Source organism: Populus trichocarpa, chromosome 8 (genome assembly GCF_000002775.5).
Source record: "Populus trichocarpa isolate Nisqually-1 chromosome 8, P.trichocarpa_v4.1, whole genome shotgun sequence".
Classification (NCBI taxonomy): Eukaryota; Viridiplantae; Streptophyta; class Magnoliopsida; order Malpighiales; family Salicaceae; genus Populus; species Populus trichocarpa.
Window position 1 is genome coordinate 7,677,311 of NC_037292.2, and position 18,845 is coordinate 7,696,155.

The window sequence follows — 18,845 nt, forward strand, 5'->3', positions numbered from 1 at the left end:
TGGATAAACTGTGGGTATCCTGAGTTAATTTGTTCTTTTAGATTGGTTATGAGGCATACTCAAGACAATTAAGCATTTTCCCCCACAACAACAATTGGAAAAAAGAAACGGTAAAACCTGAATGTGATTCAGAGGTTGGTACCACAAGTAGCCTATGCATGCAATTTGGATTATAAGTTTTCATGATATACGACTTTCAGAACTACTAGATTTCGTCCCTTCGAGAAAAAAAAATTCACATTCACTACCAGAACTACATCTCTTGGACAGAAACTTAAAGAAGTCATTTGCTACGTTCTGAATCCCAGTCAAGAGGTCATTTGCATTGAGCTTTTCTGATTCACCAGACAACGCAAGCGAAGACAAAGCCTTCCCTACGACTGTGTCCTTAACATCCTTAACAAAGCCTTCCCTCGATTTTATGGTGGTTCAAGGTTAAGCCACCAGACAATCTAACATATTGCTGAAGGATTCAAGTAGTGTTTGATCTATTGCTAACTATGATATTACATAATCTTATGATTTTGTTGGTGATTAATAACCAACAGACATTCCGTCAACAATACGATTGTGTTGCACTGGCCATCGCATTGCCCGGCACATAAAATTATTGTTTCGAGACAGCTATTTATTTACAAATCATGTGATGTTCTTTCTCCATTAAAAAATAGATATCGACTACAGCTGCTGTCAACCGGAGAATGCTTAGCAACTGCCTGAGTAAGTCAGAACGACTGACTCGAAATAGCTGCCATAGGAATGCAGCCAAGTCAGAAAACCCTTGCATTAGGTGACATTCCCGTAACAGGTCAAAATTACCAGTCCAAGCGGATATTCCTGGAAATGTAAAGCCTATCAATATACTCGATGACTGGAAGTGAAGCATTGATATACCTTCTCATGTTCTTCTCTGCTGAATGTTCTGCATCAAAATTACAACAGAAGTTAGATCTCCCCAAGGAGGCTAAATTTGAATTCAGCCGATCTCAGTGGTAACATGTTTTCAATTGAAGCTACAATAAAAAAGCTCATTTGTGAAGAAAATAGAAGAATGCCATTTAGCATAAAAGGGCACCGCGATGCGAACTTCTCCGACTCGGTAGCATATAATTTTTTATTTTGATTGATTGCTTTCAAAAATTTTACCTGTCCATTTAGTGAACTGAAAACTAAGATGCCAACAATTCTTGAGTCCATGGGACCTATTTAGTGAGACTAGCCGAAGAGTAAAAATACTTCCTCTCTTCTCCAGTTCTCCATACAAATTTATATGCATTCAACAGTCATAAATGGTAACCAAGTTGATTGAATTAGTCGAAAGAGAAACTGCACTTTTAGTAAACAACCAATCTCTCTCTTTTACGAGTAAATGAGATTTTACAGAAAATTTAGGGGTTGCATAACATATAAATTTAGATACTGCCCTCTTTCTCTTTCCTGTATTGGATGCATTGCTCTACATTCATGGAAACAGACATTCTGACCACAGCTTACTTTATTCCCTATTCCCATTGGTTTGCAAACAGACAGAAGTTCACGAAATTTTGTCCATAAACTTCCTTCCTTCCTTAAGAAAATGTTGCCCGATGTTAAGATTCTAGAGATTTTAAGGAACCTCAAGGTTCATATTTCTAATTAAACCATCACCGCAACCATATCCCTTATAGTTCCTAGCCTATACAAAGGTTTACGATAATTAAAATGTACTCACCAGTTTCATTGAGATTCAGTAGAAGTTGGTCCCTAGTTGGAAGAGTATACATGCCAGCATAAACCGCTGTCCTGACAGCCCATGTATGGTATGGTGCACAAACTTGTGAATAAGCTGTTGTTGCTGCTTCTCTTAAAGAGTAATCACTATAAAAGTAACAACCTAAATGTTAGAATGCACAAACGCAGAGCCTTAGGAAATATTAAACTGCTGACACATGACATGCGATTCAATCCATTGCATAAAGCATTAACGCAAAATAACTAATCCATTTTACCAGAAAAACATGCTATGGATGTGAAAAAAAAAGAAAGGGAAAAGAAAAATTGAAAGGGGATGGACGTACTTTGTAGACAGAAACTGTTCAAACAAAGCCCTGATAAGGTCAAGACCCTGCCTGACTCGACGTAAATTACGTGAATGACTGCCTGATGTTCTTACTGTGCCATTTGCAACATCTAGATCGAGTATAGTTTGTAAAGTGTTATACTCCTTCGATGCTTCCACAAGATCACGCACCTGAATTTATGCATCAAGTGTCAGGCAAAAAAAAAAGAGTAAATAAAGTAAATGTTTTTTTAAAAAAAAGAAACGGAAGATTTGAGGAGAGAAATGAAGGAGAATGGAAGAACCTTGGCAACGTACTCGGACTCGGCGAATCGAAAGGCAAGACCGAGGCAGCTGAAAAGAACAGAGACCAAAGAGCATGTTTTAGAGAACGCATCCAATCTAAGCTCTCCTCCAGCTCCTTTGTCTGAATTTCTGATCCTCCGAGAATTCAGAGATTTTGCTAGCTCCTCAAACGCCTCTACAATCTCCGATAAGGGTGTTTTTGCTCTTGTTGTTGTCGTTGTCGTCATGTTGGCTTCCGTAGCCTCCTCTTCAACAACAAATTCGTCTTGTGCTTCGTGTTGTTGTTGGCTGTATAATGTTGTGGAAGAGCGTGGTGGAGGAGGCATCATTGTTGATGGTGGTGGGTTTCCTTTTATAAATGATCGATTCCTATTCTTTCACACGGTGTTATTTTGCCTTTTGAATTTGTCAAGAGTTGAATGAGAAAGTTCTTTCGTTGAAAACTAAAGGAGAATTGGAATAATAAGCAACGACATAAATGAAAGTTGCGTGAGGTTTCTTTGTTGGTTCTCTCTCACTCGTTCTGTTTCTGTCAATTGGAAAGGGAATAAAAGCGTGGAATTGTGAGGCCAGTGGCTTGAGAAACTGGGAAGGTTCTGCTTGAGTTGCGGTCTGCCTAGGGAAAAAAAAAATAACAGTAATAATAAATATTCTATTTTAGCAGGAGAGAATCGAGAGATCATGAAGAATCATGCTGTGATTATTCAAATCTTTTTCTTTCTTGGGCCGTTGAGACTCTGTTTTTTCTTGCAAGGTTAAGGTCCGTCAGAAGGTGGCTCTTCTCTGCTCTGGATAAAATTTGTTTTATTGGGCTATCAGCCCATGGTCTTCTTGTAGCTAAAACTTGAAGGGTTTATGTTATAGGTAAAAAGTAGACTGAAGACGGCCCCTTCAAAAGCCTAATGGGCCCTCGAGCTCTTAATTTCTTCCCTCCTTTTTTCGACAAACTTGGTTTTAGGAATTTTATTTTTCATTTATGGGAAGGCACCGTGCTGGGAAGCTTCAGTCAAGGGACCTCGGAGTCTTTAACGGGGAAAAGAAAATTCCAAGAATGGTGTTTGGGATTCCAATTCCATCAGAAGTTTCCGAAGTCCTGAACAGATAGGAAACAGGTGAGACGGTTTTGTTTGCCAATCAACAACCCGACCGACATGTCATTTTCCACCACATTGTCTCTTCTCATATAAATGTCAATTTTTTATCGCTTTAACCTTAACCTGTTTGTTTTTATATCTAAAAGTAATTTTTCAAAAAAATTTAATTTTTTTTTTGCTTTGAATTAGTTTTTTTTTCAGATTATTTTGATATAATGATATTAAGAATAAATTTTTTAAAACTATATTATTTAAATATATATTTTTTAAACAAATACTATTTAAATATTTTTATAAATAAATATCATTTTGAAAAACAACTACACCTCCAATATTTATTTAATATGCTCTTTGTCCACTAGCTTTGCTGGTTACATGGGGACTCTTTTTTAATGCAACAGCAAATTGAAACTCTTTTTTAAAAAAATTTCCATCTCACTCTAATAGATTATCTAGAAAGATATTTTAATTATTATTCTATACTAACTGAGAATTTTCCAGAATAAAATAAACCATTACGACTAAATTAAAATATTAATTTTTACATATAAAAAGGTGGTGATAGCAAACTTTGATCTAAAACCGGTCTATATAAAGCTTAGCCCGTCATTTCACCAATGTGTCTGCCAAGAAAATCTCAATTTCACATCTAATTTTTGATTCAATAGATGCGTTATCTTATTTTTATAAAACAATCATCTAACAACAACTTATATGTAATTTTTATAAAACATACCGGAACTGAATTATACAAATCCTAAGCCAACAGGGCAAGATTTTTGGTTCGATAACTAAATAATTATTTGTCCATACCCAATATGTGTTTGGGCAATTAATTGGCTATAAAATAATTATTATAAGGTGTTCTTTAAAAAACTTGAATGTACTGCAACCAACTGGACAATTCCCAGGTCTTGATTGATTTTGTTCTTACGAGAGAATCATCTGATTTGTCTTGCAATTTTGAGGTTTACGTAACATTATCTAGAAAAGAAAGGCTTTCGATTTTCATGGTCATCGGATCGGAAGTTTACATACATGATACCTTCCTTGAAATAGCTTGAATAAAGCCAACACATAAATTTATATGTTGTGTAAAAGATATGAAAATAATACCAAATCCATAATCTAATTCAATACACAAACTTTTACATGAGAATATAACCCATAAAAAAACTGGTATTTATCCAATAATGTGTTGAGCTATTCAAAACATTGCTATCACTGCATCTACTAGAAAATCTCCTTCTAAAAATACCAATTTATTTCACTCGGCAGAGAGCTAGCGTTCACCTTATGCATTAGAGAGACACCAAAAGAATAGACTTCTAGCTTCCAGCCGGACCATGTCCATGGAAGCCCTCAAATACCCCATGAATGCTTAATACCGTAACAGACACCGAAAACCTGCGAGGGACGCTCCTCTTTCTGCGTGGTTCTTTCTACTATGGACACTGCAGTATTGGGACCCTCAACTCGACTCATCATGCATAATAAATTGATGATACGTACTGAGTTGAAGCTTCAAATGGCGCCCCGAAGGTAATGTCCACCTACTAAAGAATCTCGTCTTGTAAGTTAGAAATACGGTGGGCTTATCTTCTCTTCTGCTGTGTGAAGTACCCCACCAAATATAATATAAATATCACCTCAGAAAGTCCGTTTGTGAGCCGACGAACCTGAAGTATGACTCTAATTTCCGGTTGGAGCTTTCATATAAATAATAGTAGGTACCTTTGAAGAAGCTTGCTTCAGAAACTCCAATTCAAGATCGATGTACACAAGTTATAAAAGTGATACCTCGCCCTTGCAGTCACAAAAATACCTCTCAGATAGGCTCTTTGAGACTGTCAATGGCCAGAAGTAGTAGCCTTTCTACAGGTACCTTGAGCATAACATACAGGTTGAACAGTGCTTTTTCATCCTTTGATGCAGAATATATTTCCAACCCAAGATAGCTAGCCACGACCATCCCTCATCAGCTTCCCAGGAAGGAGAATACAAATTACAGAAAAACACCATCACTGTTCAAGCACAGCAAAATACTGAACATGCAGAACAAAATAGACGTTAGGAAGCAGTGTCATAGGACTGCTTAGGCCCACTGTTCGGAGAATTCTCGGTGAATTTGTTAGATGGCATCAGAGTCCAGACAGAACCGAAATTTACATGGAAAAATCAAATTTACCAAGACAACCATCAATATAGATGTAAGAACCTAACCAAGGAGAGAGCGGGGTAGGAACGTTACATCTTGTTCCTGTCCAGACACTTCACATCATAGAGCTCCAAACTTGATATTAAAATAAAGTTGGGGGAATATAAAAAGGGTTAAAATAGTAAATAAAAAGAAACATTTTTCCAGAGGACATAAGGATTGACTCCACTTCCACCAAATCAATCCTCAAAACTCATGCATGTGATCTAAGAGGTAGTTGGCAGCCAGCTCCTCGTTCTTGTTGCAGGCAAAGAATACCTCCAATACAAGTGCACGATCAAAACCCATAGCTTCAAGCTGAAATGGTAACGATGTCAAAAAAAGGTTATTAATAATCATTCAGGCGGACAAAAGCATCCATGCAACTTTAAAAACTAGACATAATTTAATGAAAATAAATAAATAAAAAAACAGTTTAAAGGTAAAGTCATTAAAATCTTAAAAAGCATGGTTCACAAGATTAAATTTACTGTAAAAATGATGCAGAATTTACACGTTCTATTGCCTCGCGCTCCTCAGGAGTGACTGTTACAGCTTGTGGCATTGCTGCAGCAAGCTGCCCCAACACATTCCTATAGGCATATGAAAAACAAATTAGCGAAACAAAATAGCATAACTAGTATGGAAAGAACAAAAATAATAATCTTACCCCTCTCCACTTTCAACAGGTTCATTGATCAAGCGGAGAAAATCATCTTGGTGCTCTTGAATAAGCCTCATTAAGTGAGGATTTTGTTTTCCCAGCTCTTGAAGCATAGGCTGACAAACAGAAGGAATTAACACACAACCTATTAAGAGGGAAAATTAAATAACAAGAGGTAAGAAAAGAACCTGCAGTATCTGCGGGTTAGCCTGCACCATAGCTCGCAAGGCTTGGAACTGGCAATAATCACAGGATAAAATTTCATTGCCATCGGTTATGCATCAGTCAAAAGGCATCAGTAAGAAACAGACAGAGAGGAGAAAGAGAGACCTGTTGACTGTTCCGCAAAAAATCAAGAGTTCCTGCTCCACCAGCACCTGAACCCACGTTGGGAAGGCCCTATGAGCGGGAAAAAATTATCACTTTTAGAGTCAAAACACCCAGAAAATCTCACATAATTGACCAGTAATTGGTTACATAACAACTACCTGTGGGAAAAGATCTAAAGGATTCGCATTTGGTCCACCAGAAGGAACTGCAGCAGTTTGTGTTGGATGCTGCTGGGGCTGGGCTGCAGGAGCTTGCCCACCTAAAGGCATGTGAGCCACTGGTGGAGCTTCTGCTTGTTCTGGGATACCCTGTTATTTGCAATTACCAAAGTTGGGAACAACAAAATGAAAATTACACACACAAAGATAAGGGAGCACTCCAAACATGCAGAATGTTTAAAAAGAACACATAAATGGCATACTTAAGAGACCCTCCTTGGCTTGGATGTTTGAGCAAAAGCAATGAAGAGACTGGACAGAAAAAAGTTGATCAACAGGAATTTCAGAAAGAAATCAATAACAAATAATTGTTCTTATTAACAACTGCTGCTCAATCACTTCCTGAAAATTCAAAATTATTCCAAAGAACAGTTTAAGTCATGCAAGTCCAAGCAGCTCCTTTCTTCTAAGATATTATGCAATGGAACATGTCGCAATTCATATAATTAGATCTAGAGAGCAGCATCAAATACATCACACATAAAGTTCTTCATTGGCAAGAATACGTGCAATTAACTTACATAATCTACATATATAGTTCTTTAGTTATATCCTTCAGTGAAATAAATATCACATGAACATGCACCAAACTATTCTTCAGGGCAATATTAGGCCCACTCCTGAATCTTCTTGTAGCACAAGCAAAACCCACCATGCACTTTCAAGAAATAATTAGCCAGCAATGGTTCAATATATTCTCCAATAACAAAATAATAAATCCACTATCCCTCCTCGGTAATTTTTTTTTTAAAAGAATCTCATAAATAGACAACTTACAGAATATAAATATTCAATGGCTCTCTCTGGATTATTGTAAGCAGCCCGAAGAGCACGAACAACAGTATCTCTATCCCAAGTCCCTCCACCCATGTCAAGAATTTGCTGGACTGCTACCTCCAAGTTACTTCCAGCAACCAGACTAGATGCCGCTTGGCCATAAACATAGTCTGACCTGATTCAACAAATAATTCCAAACTTTCAAAAGAAAAAAAAACAAGAATAAGGAAACTGTGTTGAAGAGATAAAATGGGAGAGAGAGGTCTCAAAGAGAACAAAAGGATTGAAGGCACGTTGCATGGTTCAAACAAGACAAACCACTAACTAAAGATGGAATAGAATACGTACGCAGCAGCAACTGAAGAAACCAGAGCAGGAGCAGGAGCAGATGCTGGCCTGTTAAGTAAGAACATATAAAAATGAGCAGACAACAGAATGCAAGACATTGATATCTTAGAGAAGCCAACAACTTTGCAGACAGCAAATGGCATCGAGCCCTTAGACTCACGGTGCAGAGGTCAATGTGGGAGCTTGAGGTGCTGTTGTTGATGCCGGGGTACTTGTTGTAGGTGCCTGCATAAGCACCAGTTTAATTCAAGACGGTGAAAAGAGTGGTAGAAGGGAGCCTTTTACATTTCTAATTGAGACCAATAAAATATTATGATCAGTGTGCCTGTAGCAAGAACTTTATATATGAATTGACAAGGGCTTTTCACAGCAGCGATTGTGCTATTTAAGCCCTCGTACTAGCTGTTTGGTGCAAGTTGCAAAAGCATCACAAACAACAACTGCAATGTTATTACCTTAGTGGTAGGGGCAGTTGGTGCAGTTGAACCATCACCGGATGAGCTCTTAGTCTAATATTTTTAAAGCAAACAATTAGAACAAAACCAAGTAAGAAACCTGAAAATATAAACATCACAATATAACACATCAATGATATTTGGAGAATGTAGCAAAAGGAAAGCATTGAAATAAATAGTTTAGACACATACAAAGCAAAAACATAACTCTAAACCACTCGCTACAATATAAAGCATGGACAATGCACGCATGAAATAAATAGTTTTACGCAGGAGGAGTACAACATAACAAGATACATGGCTATTCTCCAAGCTAAAAATCAATCTACAAGTAAAAACATGGTAAGTACTTTGCTGGCGTTGTGTGTGCATGTCTTGCAAGTTCGGATTAAATGTGGAGAGAACAGGATTCAAAAGAGAGCACAAGAGAAGCAAATCTCACCTTCGATAACATGATAACAACAAAACTATTTTCAACAATTTTATTTTCATCCAAAGTGGTGTTATCTTTAAGAACTTTCGCCTGGTGAATAAGCATTTGCTGCTCAGCAGGATAAACGGCTACCCCTTGAGCTGTTTCTATTTTCTTTTTGACATCAGCAACCTGAACACAACAGCAATACATATGACAAACCAAATAGCAGGAATAAAACCGAACAAACAGGAAAAAAAATTCAAATTATAATGTTATCAGTGATTCAGTAAATTGGACCACTTCATACAATTGACCCATACCCCGTTCTAACTCTAAAAAGAAGCGTTCAATCAGTTATTTTTTAGGAGAAACTAAAACAACGTAGATTGTATAATTCCGACATAAACTATGAAAAGAAAACCTAAATTCACACAATGGGAGCATCAGTTCACATAATTCCCAAAGTCGCTACTAAAAACACTAGCTCAAACAGCAGCTTAAATTTAAACTAACAACTGGTACACATAAAAAAATCATAATTAAAATAAAGAAAAAATCTTAATTCAATTCTACAATTAGGCTATTCGATTACAGGACATAAGCAGAAAGACAAACGCAGTTAAAAAAACCCTAGCGTATTGAATTGGAATAGCTAAAAAAGAAATGCGAACCGTGTCTTCAGGTTTAACTTCGATGTCAAAAGTACTGCCTTTCAGGGTCTTAACAAAAATCTTCATCCTTCTTTCTTTGTCTTATTCGCGATCTCCACTCTCGACTTCGAGTTTCTACTCTCCGATCCGCAAGGGTTTTATATATATATGTATATGCTGCTACTGTACCCAAAAGAGCGATGTTCGATATTAAGAACCTGTTTGGTAACGAGGTTGCGTCTGCGTTTTGTTTAAAACGCAGATGCAACCCGTTTGGTAACCAAAAAAACACATTTTACTGTGTATGGGCCCCACGTTTTTTCGCGTCCGAGACGCAGGAAAGGAAAAAGCAGCATTTTGCTGCTTTGTGGACACTGTTCACGCTAAATTTAATTAGCATGAACAGTGTAGCACACACTGTTCAAGAGTGAATTGCACTGTTCACACACTTTTTTTTTTTTTTACATTTAAAAAAAAAATTAGTTTTAGAGTAAATTAAATTCATTCGCACTATGATGTGAATAATATTTTTTTTCCTGAAAAACTAGTATATAGTGAATTAAATTTACTCGCACTATAATATCAATTTTATACCTGGTAATATTTTATCTAATTTTATTACACGCTCAAAATATTATAAAAATTGTAGTTCTTATCGGATAAATTTTGTACGTAATGGAATTATAAATAGTTTAATGGAATAATAAAAAATATTTTATATAAAGTATTATTTATTTCATGATGTAATAGGAGTAATTAATTCTACAATATTTAAATTTAAAACCATCAATATTAATATATATTTTTTAAAATTATTTTATAACCTTAATTTCAAAATCATTCTTAACCGAACACATTAAACTACTTTTTATTCAACCTCAATTTCAACCACAGTTTTAACCAAACACCTATTTTTTCAAACCAACCACAACTAAAAGTACTTTTTTTAAAACAATTTTTTTCAAACCACAACCATAACAGCTACCGCAATACCAAACACACTCTAAAGGTGGGCGCACGAAATCAAACAAGTTAAGAATATATGAGGGTATTTCTGGCAATTTGTTGTCGTGTGGATTTTCTTTCTTTTCTTATATTTTTCGGTGAGGGGTTGGGAAAGATCTGGGGCGACACGTGGGGGTATGATTAGATCGGACAGGCGAAGATTTGCCAAGTGGCAAGTAAGGATGGAGCATATGGAAGCAGCTTGTGTTCAGGATAGTAGAGTAGTGTTTAGGATCTGAATTTTTCGGAGTTTTGGAATTTCGAGGATGTGTAGTCGTTATGAAAAACTTAACTTTGTGTCTGGCATTTGGTAGCTTATGGTTAAAAACAAATATTAAAAAACAAACTGTGATTTAAAAAAAATAAAATTTAAAAAATATATGTTTTGTTAATAATATTTTGAAGATAGAATTTTATATACAAAATAAATAAAGAGTATATTTTGTTAATGAAAAATAAATTATTTTAATTTCTGCAAAATTAATATTTAAAATGTAATTATGTATAGATTATTGTAAAATACAAAACTTAACTAACCAAATAGTTTTTTCTATGCGATTGGAGAGACAACAAAATTTGTCCCAACACCAAAAGATCTCAAGATAAACTCTTCTAAGATTGTCAGACAAGTAGTTTTGTAATTTATTTAATTATTTAAGATAATATTATGTATTTCAAGTGTGTTTGGTATTATAGTGGTTTTTATTACTATAATTTTAAAAAATATATTTAAGAATAAAAAATAATTGTGATTTTTTAAAAATATATGTTTGATTAAAACTAAAACTAGTAATGTAATTAAGGAAGAAGTTTGTGTATAGAGTGAAAAAAAAAAAAAACATATGAAAACTAGCTTTAGTGGGCAAGATTTGGATATTATTAGATTATACCTAACCTCAACTTCAATTTCTATTACTTTTTTAAACATGGTTTTTAAGTTAGATTCATGCACTCAAAATGTCAAAAAAGTTTAAATGTAAAAATTATTTAAACCAAATAAAAATGCAAAAAACCAAATTAAGCTATTCTCATCACTGTCTAAAAAAAACACGAGTTGTAGGGTAGCTCATCGACACTCTAATTAGAACATTCTTAATAAATTATTTTTTTATTTTTTTTTGGGATTTGAATGGTACATAAAAGCATAGCATTGGAAGTAAACCTACTCCAAGAAAGTAAATTTAATTTTCAAAGATGCTTGAACGTAGAAGAGAAAAATAATTTGCTGCGACACGGGTATGAGGTATCAATAGACAGGTGTATCAAGTTTGTTTTGATGATGCGTGTTAGACAGGATGAGTGTTAAAATTTCAAGTTCAACGAAAAGTTTTCCCCAGTCATCAGATCACAAAAGGCCCAGATCTTCAGCTTTGTGATCAGGGGAACCGGCAGCCCACCTTTTTCATTTGCAGGGCAACTATTCTTTAATGGGCCCATTTTAGCCCACCTTTTTATTAGCAGAGCAACAATGATTTACGGGCCTGTTGCAACAGAGCCCGATGCTTCCCTAAGCCCAGTAAAAACGGAGACATTGGTATATCCTATTTATGATTATTTTTTAAAAAAATTTATCTCTCTTTCTCTTGCTCTTGCTCTGTTATTTTTTATTGAGTGTTTGATCGTTCATCAAACGTACGAGTACCTTCAGGCAGGCGCGGAAGCAAGGGGGGCAAGCAGGGGCCCGGGCCTCCCCTACAATACTTTTTTTTTTTTTCTGTATTAGGTAATTAAATAAGAGGAAGTGTTATATTTTTTATTTTAAAAAGGTGGTCCTCCTAAATTAAGTGTGATTTTATTTTTGATTTTCTTTGAATTTACTCTTGACCTACATGGAAAAGAAAAAAATATAAAGGTATTATTTTATGAAATAAAAAACAGAGCCACCAATTTACCCTAATATAAATCCTGCAGCCAATCAAAAACATAAATCGCGAGTAAATATTTTCTACAAAAAAATTGAAGCAGAGCTACTAATTAATTTATCTTTCATCAAACAAAATAAGGTAATTTAAATTTAAAATATATTTTTGTTTTGTTTTGAGATGTTTGTTAATAATTTGATGAGGTTTTTTTAATAATTCTATCATTTTTGCTCTTTTTTTTCTTAGATCTGCTAGTTCTATCAATTGTTTTTTGAATTCTTGTTATATTGATTTTTTTTAATTAATTAGATATATTTTATTGGTTTGTTTTGATTATGCTTTGATTTTTTTTATGTTTTGTATTTAGCAGAACCGCTAAAATTATCAATTTTTTCTTACAATATATGTTTTGATTTTAGGTTGAACCATGAACAAAATAAGAAGAATTAATTTTTTTTTCAAAAAAAAAAGAAAAAATATTGATAACTCACAGCCTACTGAACGAGCTTTTTCAGCGATGAAGATTGTTAAAACAAGACTTCGTAATCGGATGGAGGATGATTTTCTTGCAAATTATTTGATTGTCTATATAGAAAAAAAAATTGCTAAAAGATTCACAATTGATATGATAATCGATGAATTCTATTATATGAAAGAACGACGAGCACAATTAAAATAAATATGTAAGAATCATTCTTTATTATTTTTTGCTTTATTTCAAAGTTTATCAAACATAAATAATATTTTGTTTTAGCTAATGATTCTTATATACTTTGTATGTTTATATTTGATAGGTATAAAGACCAACAATATTAAAGTGATGGATATATTATGAAGATGAAATTAACTTCATTGCTTTGACTCAATTTGGTATTGCTCCAAACCTTTTACCTTATACAAAGGTTATTATATATTTGTAGTAAGTTATTTGAATAAAACTAAATTATGTAGGTTTTGTTTTACAACTCATGTATAATAAATTAAAATAAATATTATATCTTATTATATTAATTTTGGCCCCCCATAACAAATAATCTTAGCTCCGCCCCTGCCTTCAGGTAATTGGTTCGGAAGATGAGAAGAGAAACTCATCTAGTTTGAGATATTAGATTTTAGTCGTCACTGATTTCTTAAAGAATTAGCTTAATTATATATATAATTAACCTTATCTATAAAAGCATCATGCATCTTAGGTTAATGTCTTACATGGGATGTTTGGTTAGTTTATTTGTACACTCATTTTGTGTGCCTAGAAATAATCTTCTAGTATTTAAATTTCCCTTACGAGTCTTTCTGGATCCCTTCCGAGACTTCTAGTTTTCCAAGTATTTCGAGTATGAAACACGTGAAATTTAAATTTCGGGATTCTCTTCACACATGCAATTTGGTCAGAAAAACCTGGCTAGCCTAGCATGATCACCCAGAGAAAAAAACCTTCAAATAATCAATACATTCATACGAGTCATGTGACGCCTAGCTCGGAGAATTAGAGGGAGGTAGCTTCAGCTACAAAGCTTGACCATTATCGGAGGCTTACGAAAACATATCAGCTAGCTATCCATGGGGGTGGCTTTTAATTTTCCTGTTTCTTCGTCTTCGCCAGCTGCGGAAGCATCCACGATAGCCTATCGTGCCAGTCCTGTTAGACGCTCTATGCGTGTCCTTTTCCAAGATCTTTCACAGCCCATTCTTATGCTTTTATTTTAACGCTATGAAGTTCTTTGATTACACAACAATCCAACCTTTTGCACTAATTAATGTGTAACATACTCAGCCATTAATATCACACGTCATTGCTGATGTTATATATAGAATCTTATACCTAATTAAGTTGATCAAACAAGCCGAACAAAACGAAACTTGGCACTCAACCTCTATCAGTTGTTCTCTCATCGATCTCCTGGGTCCTAGTCTTTCCCTCTCTCACTCCTCTCCCTCGAGAGAATTTTTCTTAAGCTAGTTAGAAATCATCTTTCATGCTAGTCCAGTCGTCTTTGCTTTCAAGTTATCCAGACCGGAAAGGGCCATGTACTTTACAAATATCCATTTTTTCCCCCTTCAACGTGTATACTACCATGACAACTTTATTTCACATCAAGAGAAGCTTCCGGGAAGAAAACGTTGAATGAGATTTTCTGATAAAATATTCGTTGCTGATTGTTTTCAATGAAAGCCCTTGTTTGATTTTTGAACATTCAAGGAAAAGAAAAGGAAAAAAAAGAAGCTAGAGGAATGGTCTCAGATATGTTTAAAGGGTATTTGAGAGTGTAATAATAATTATTTTTTAAAGTGTATTTTACTTGAAAAATATATTAAAATAAATTATTTTTATTTTAAAATAATATTTTTAACATTAATATATCAAAATAATCTGAAAATACTAAAAAATATTAATTTAAAATAAAAAAATTAAATTTTATTTAAAATATTTTTAAAATACAAAAATAAACAATGCTTCATCTTGAGATACATTCAACTACTGAAAAAGGTACGTGGTGGCATACAAGTTAAATGGTATTTTAATTCCTTTTTTTTTTTTACAAGAATTGATCTCATTTATATCTAGAAATTGAATTTCAATTTAAGTACATTTCCATCAACTCATACCAACAACTCCTTATAAATCAAATACAATATAGCATGATTTCTTTCTAAATATTCATTTTTTGTGAATAAAAAAATAGAAAAGAACATCCCTTTCTATTTTGTTTTTCCAAACACCAAATCTAAATGTTTTTATTTTAAAATAAAAAATATATAGATATTTAAAAAATATTAAAGGGAATTGGGATTGGTATTAAGAAGTTTAACGGTATTGAAAGAATAACATGTAGCACGCTATTAATTACACCATGAGATCCATTTCAAAGAAAAAGATGGATTAGATAAAAATATCATTTTCACTTTTTATGTGTCGGTGATTTTATTTTTTAATAGGACATGACCAATCACTCTGTGCATTGTGAAATTTTCTCAGCATCGACTATATTCTTACAAATCAATAATATAAATATTTATTACTTTATACTTGGTTTGTTTATTATTATTTTTTTATCTTTATTGTTTTTTAATAATTTTTTAGTTTTTCTTTATTATCTTGATACTAGTCTTTTAGAAAAAGTATTATTTTTTATTTTTTATATTTAAAATATTTATCACTTTAAAATTAACCTGTTTATACTAATTTTTTTTTTGTTTTCATATTCATTCTTTTATGTTTCTTCCTCTTTTTTCCTTTACATATTTTTTCTTCAAAAATTATTACACAGAACTAAAAGCTTGCAACATTTTCTTATTTTTGCACTGTAATAAAATTATTTTGAGATTTTACACGTTTTTATTTATGCATGTGATCTTCATTTGATTTTATTATATGTAAGTATTAATGTTTTAATTCACGATTATATTTTTTAATCAAAGTTAAAAAATATATTAATAATACCTACACATTTATTTTTTTGCGTTAAAAATAATTATTTAAACTCATAGCGTGATTCAAATAAAACATAAACATTTTTTTTATTCATTGGAACAAATAATTATTGATTGATTTATTTAAATAAATATATAAACTTTTCACTTTATAATTAGACATGTCAAATAACTGGTTAAAACTAATATGGAAAGTACAGATCACAAAACATTTTCTCCCAAATGAACTGTTAAAATTGGTTATAAAACCTTATTTTTGCGTTTCAAAAGCGCTTTTGAAAAAATTTAAATTTTTTTTATTTTTTTCTTTACTTCAAATTAATATTTTTTGGTGTTTTTAAATCATTTTGATATGTTGATATCAAAAATAATTTTTAAAAAATAAAAATATATTATTTTAATACATTTTCGAGTGAAACACACTTTGAAAAAGAATCACAACCACACTTTCAAATAGAAGTTGTGCACAAAAAGAAGTTCTTCTAGCAAAGTTTCACTATGATCCTTCAATAATCACGTTGTCAATTGTGAACCTTCCATATAAAAATCAGAATTTTCAGAATTGCCTATTTTGCACCACACCTTCAGAGGGGGGGGGTTATAAAGTGTAATCGAGGGGAGAGAAGCTCGTGGAATCGCGACAATCCAGCAACTTTTTTATTCGATTTTTACCTCAAACAATAGCTTTCAATCTTTATAGAGCTTGTTGAAGATAGCTTAGGGTCTCGAAATGCCCGTGAAAAATAGATTCATGCTTTAATGTGAAATTGAGTTTTTATTTATTTATTTTTCAAATTTAATGAAAATGTCTATTGATATTGGGATTGTGTTTTTTTTAGTCATTGGAATAGATCTGAGGTGCTTTTGATTAAAAAAGGCAAGAAGAATAGTGAAGAGTTTGGACGAAAGGACTTTACCAACCCAAGACAACCCGAATGCTTGTTGAAAATAGTTTGGGAATGAAATTAAAAAGAAATATATAAAAAAAATAGAGAGAGATGGAAAAAAAATAAAAGGGTAAATTGAAAAAAAAAATCAATATTCATATTTCCATAATGTTGTTTCGGTAACGTTTTCAAAGGCAAAGCTCGGTAATATTTTTAAAGTTTATAACCATAGAGGTAACAATGGTAACACCACACCCAACTGTCGGTTCTTTTTCTTCGAATAAATTATAATTTGCAATATGAAAAATAATATTTGAATTGAACGACCGTTTCTTTCAATTGCCAGCCACGCCAAATGCAAACGAATATTTTCTTGTTAAAGAATCTTTCTTGATTTCTAGAGAGTAGATTAAGCAACTCCTGTACAGTGAGGGCATAAATGAGAATAGATTTTTATATTCTGAACCACGGAAGAGATTGAGCGAAGAGTGGTTGAATTCCGTTTATTTGCCACTTCATAGGAACAAGGTTCGTCAAAAAGCATCCAAGAGACTCACGAAAACATCATAATCCCCAGCAGCATAAAAAAAATAAACGAACAAATTCCTCGCCTCGTAGTAACGGAATCTTTCATTTTAAAATTCTACCCCTAAATATATATCCTTTAAATTTAATTCCTGTTCTCTAGTTTTTTTTATAAAAAAAAGCAGAAAAAAGAATTTACAAAAATAAAGGGTTGACGGCATCGTTTCTTATCAATGACAACCGAGTTCCCAATTTAATTACTCGGCCGGCATGCCACCCAACCGCCACGACAAATCCGAGAAATCGGACGAGTCGAAACAAACATTAGAGTACTCGAACAACGAGTCATCGAACCCCACGTAATCACTGCTATAATTACTGTCTCCTACTCCAAGCCCGAACGAGTCATAAGTCGGGATCTGGTCCTCAAACCCCCACAACTCACCGCCGACCCCGGACGACTGGGCAGAGTCAACTCGGGCCAACTCAGTCTCTACCCCACCCTTGACTTCCCCACTCGACAAATTGATTGACGAAGGAGGCAAGCCGAGTTCATCATCAGAAGCTTCTAGAAGAAAGCCAAGATCCGGCTGGGACTCGCCGGATTCAGAGGTCAGGTCGACGACAGGCACCGGGGATGAGGAAGACGCGGAAATCTCTTGTTCAAAACTTTTCATGACCGAGTCTAGATCCTGACCCAGTGAGTCGGGGTCCGAGTCATCGAGGAGACCGAATAGATCGTCCCTGATTTTCTTAACCTCCGGAAAATCCAAATCCGACTCGTCCGAGCCATCCCTGACTCGCTTTTTATGGTTTAGCAGTTCGTCCATATACAGGTTGGAACTTAAAAGATGAAAGAGAGAAAGAAACCGCTAGGACTAGGGTTCGCTTTTAGAAGAGAGAATAATAATGCAGTGAGAGGTGGCGATAAGCGGCAAACAAATGAGAAGCTTATATAAGGAGACAATGTAGAGAGAGAAAGAGGAGCGAGAAAGAAAGAAACGGACAGAGAGTGTGTAATGATGTGAAAGGCTGGCGCGTGGTGGGAGCAAATACAGAGGCCATCACGGACGTCTTGCTTTCTTTCTTTTTTCTCTTTTTTTATTCGGTCCAGGGGTTTCATTTTTCAACTATTACACTTTATTTTATTTTATTAACTAATTGCTTTGAAATCTGTTTTGAAGTCCGGTCTCGATGGGACCCACGCGCCTATTAATCGCAGCATGTTTGTGGCTTTCCAGACCCTTCGTGGTTTTCGGCTCGGCTCGGCTCTAAAAGGGTGGTGGTTGTTGCTTGGTGGGTGATGGGGTGTTGCTTGCTTGTTTGTTTGGTGAGGAATTGAATTGGGGGTTAAGTTTTGGAGAGGGGTATTTTGGTCAAGTCATTTGAACCTCTTGCAATTTAGATTTATTATGGTTGAGAATAATTAACATTTTGTGAGGCTGGATTTGACTGGGCCAAGACATGGACTTTGTATTTAAACTTTAAGGAGGATTAGATGTGTAGGAAAGTTGGAGGTAATGATAGCGCATTTGTCTGGAAAGTTTGTATATATGGACCAATGATATGATGATGATAGGCAGCATTACACCTTAAAAACATTTGTCATGTAAAAAAGAGAGAGGAATCACATGAAGTGTAT

General features: G+C 34.1%; 3 protein-coding genes across 3 annotated transcripts; all 3 read right to left on the reverse strand.

Moving 5' to 3' along the window:
* Positions 1 to 219: 219 nt before the first annotated feature.
* On the reverse strand, positions 220 to 2,886 carry LOC7483948 (ACD11 homolog protein). Its single transcript, XM_002312356.4, has 4 exons — positions 2,344 to 2,886; positions 2,058 to 2,230; positions 1,712 to 1,857; positions 220 to 922 (listed from the first exon to the last, which is right to left on the reverse strand). The coding sequence occupies exons 1-4, from the start codon at positions 2,671 to 2,673 to the stop codon at positions 816 to 818; spliced, it is 756 nt and encodes a 251-aa protein (XP_002312392.3). The 5' UTR covers positions 2,674 to 2,886; the 3' UTR covers positions 220 to 815.
* Positions 2,887 to 5,545: 2,659 nt separating this feature from the next.
* LOC7488352 (ubiquitin receptor RAD23d) lies at positions 5,546 to 9,700 on the reverse strand. The gene is made up of 12 exons (XM_024607774.2): positions 9,514 to 9,700; positions 8,870 to 9,031; positions 8,428 to 8,481; positions 8,133 to 8,197; positions 7,973 to 8,020; positions 7,625 to 7,799; positions 6,788 to 6,937; positions 6,630 to 6,698; positions 6,488 to 6,535; positions 6,306 to 6,415; positions 6,150 to 6,228; positions 5,546 to 5,953 (listed from the first exon to the last, which is right to left on the reverse strand). Exons 1-12 carry the CDS (start codon positions 9,577 to 9,579, stop codon positions 5,843 to 5,845), a joined length of 1,137 nt encoding a protein of 378 aa, XP_024463542.2. The 5' UTR covers positions 9,580 to 9,700; the 3' UTR covers positions 5,546 to 5,842.
* A 7,455-nt stretch (positions 9,701 to 17,155) lies between these two features.
* On the reverse strand, positions 17,156 to 18,149 carry LOC7488353 (uncharacterized). Its single transcript, XM_002312358.4, has one exon. It carries the CDS (start codon positions 18,031 to 18,033, stop codon positions 17,461 to 17,463), a length of 573 nt encoding a protein of 190 aa, XP_002312394.2. The 5' UTR covers positions 18,034 to 18,149; the 3' UTR covers positions 17,156 to 17,460.
* Between the last annotated feature and the right edge of the window lie 696 nt (positions 18,150 to 18,845).

What these genes read in the sequence shown, in the direction of transcription:
- LOC7488353 (XM_002312358.4), bottom strand. Translation starts at nt 18,033, where the DNA reads ATGGACGAACTGCTAAACCATAAAAAGCGAGTCAGGGATGGCTCGGAC.
- LOC7483948 (XM_002312356.4), bottom strand. Translation starts at nt 2,673, where the DNA reads ATGATGCCTCCTCCACCACGCTCTTCCACAACATTATACAGCCAACAA. An exon ending in AGTCCGAGTACGTTGCCAAG is followed by an intron (nt 2,231 to 2,343) that starts GTTCTTCCATTC and finishes GCATAAATTCAG; the next exon opens with GTGCGTGATCTTGTGGAAGC. An exon ending in GAACAGTTTCTGTCTACAAA is followed by an intron (nt 1,858 to 2,057) that starts GTACGTCCATCC and finishes TTACTTTTATAG; the next exon opens with TGATTACTCTTTAAGAGAAG.
- LOC7488352 (XM_024607774.2), bottom strand. Translation starts at nt 9,579, where the DNA reads ATGAAGATTTTTGTTAAGACCCTGAAAGGCAGTACTTTTGACATCGAA. An exon ending in TTGTTATCATGTTATCGAAG is followed by an intron (nt 8,482 to 8,869) that starts GTGAGATTTGCT and finishes TAAAAATATTAG; the next exon opens with ACTAAGAGCTCATCCGGTGA. An exon ending in AGCGCGAGGCAATAGAACGT is followed by an intron (nt 5,954 to 6,149) that starts GTAAATTCTGCA and finishes TTACCATTTCAG; the next exon opens with CTTGAAGCTATGGGTTTTGA.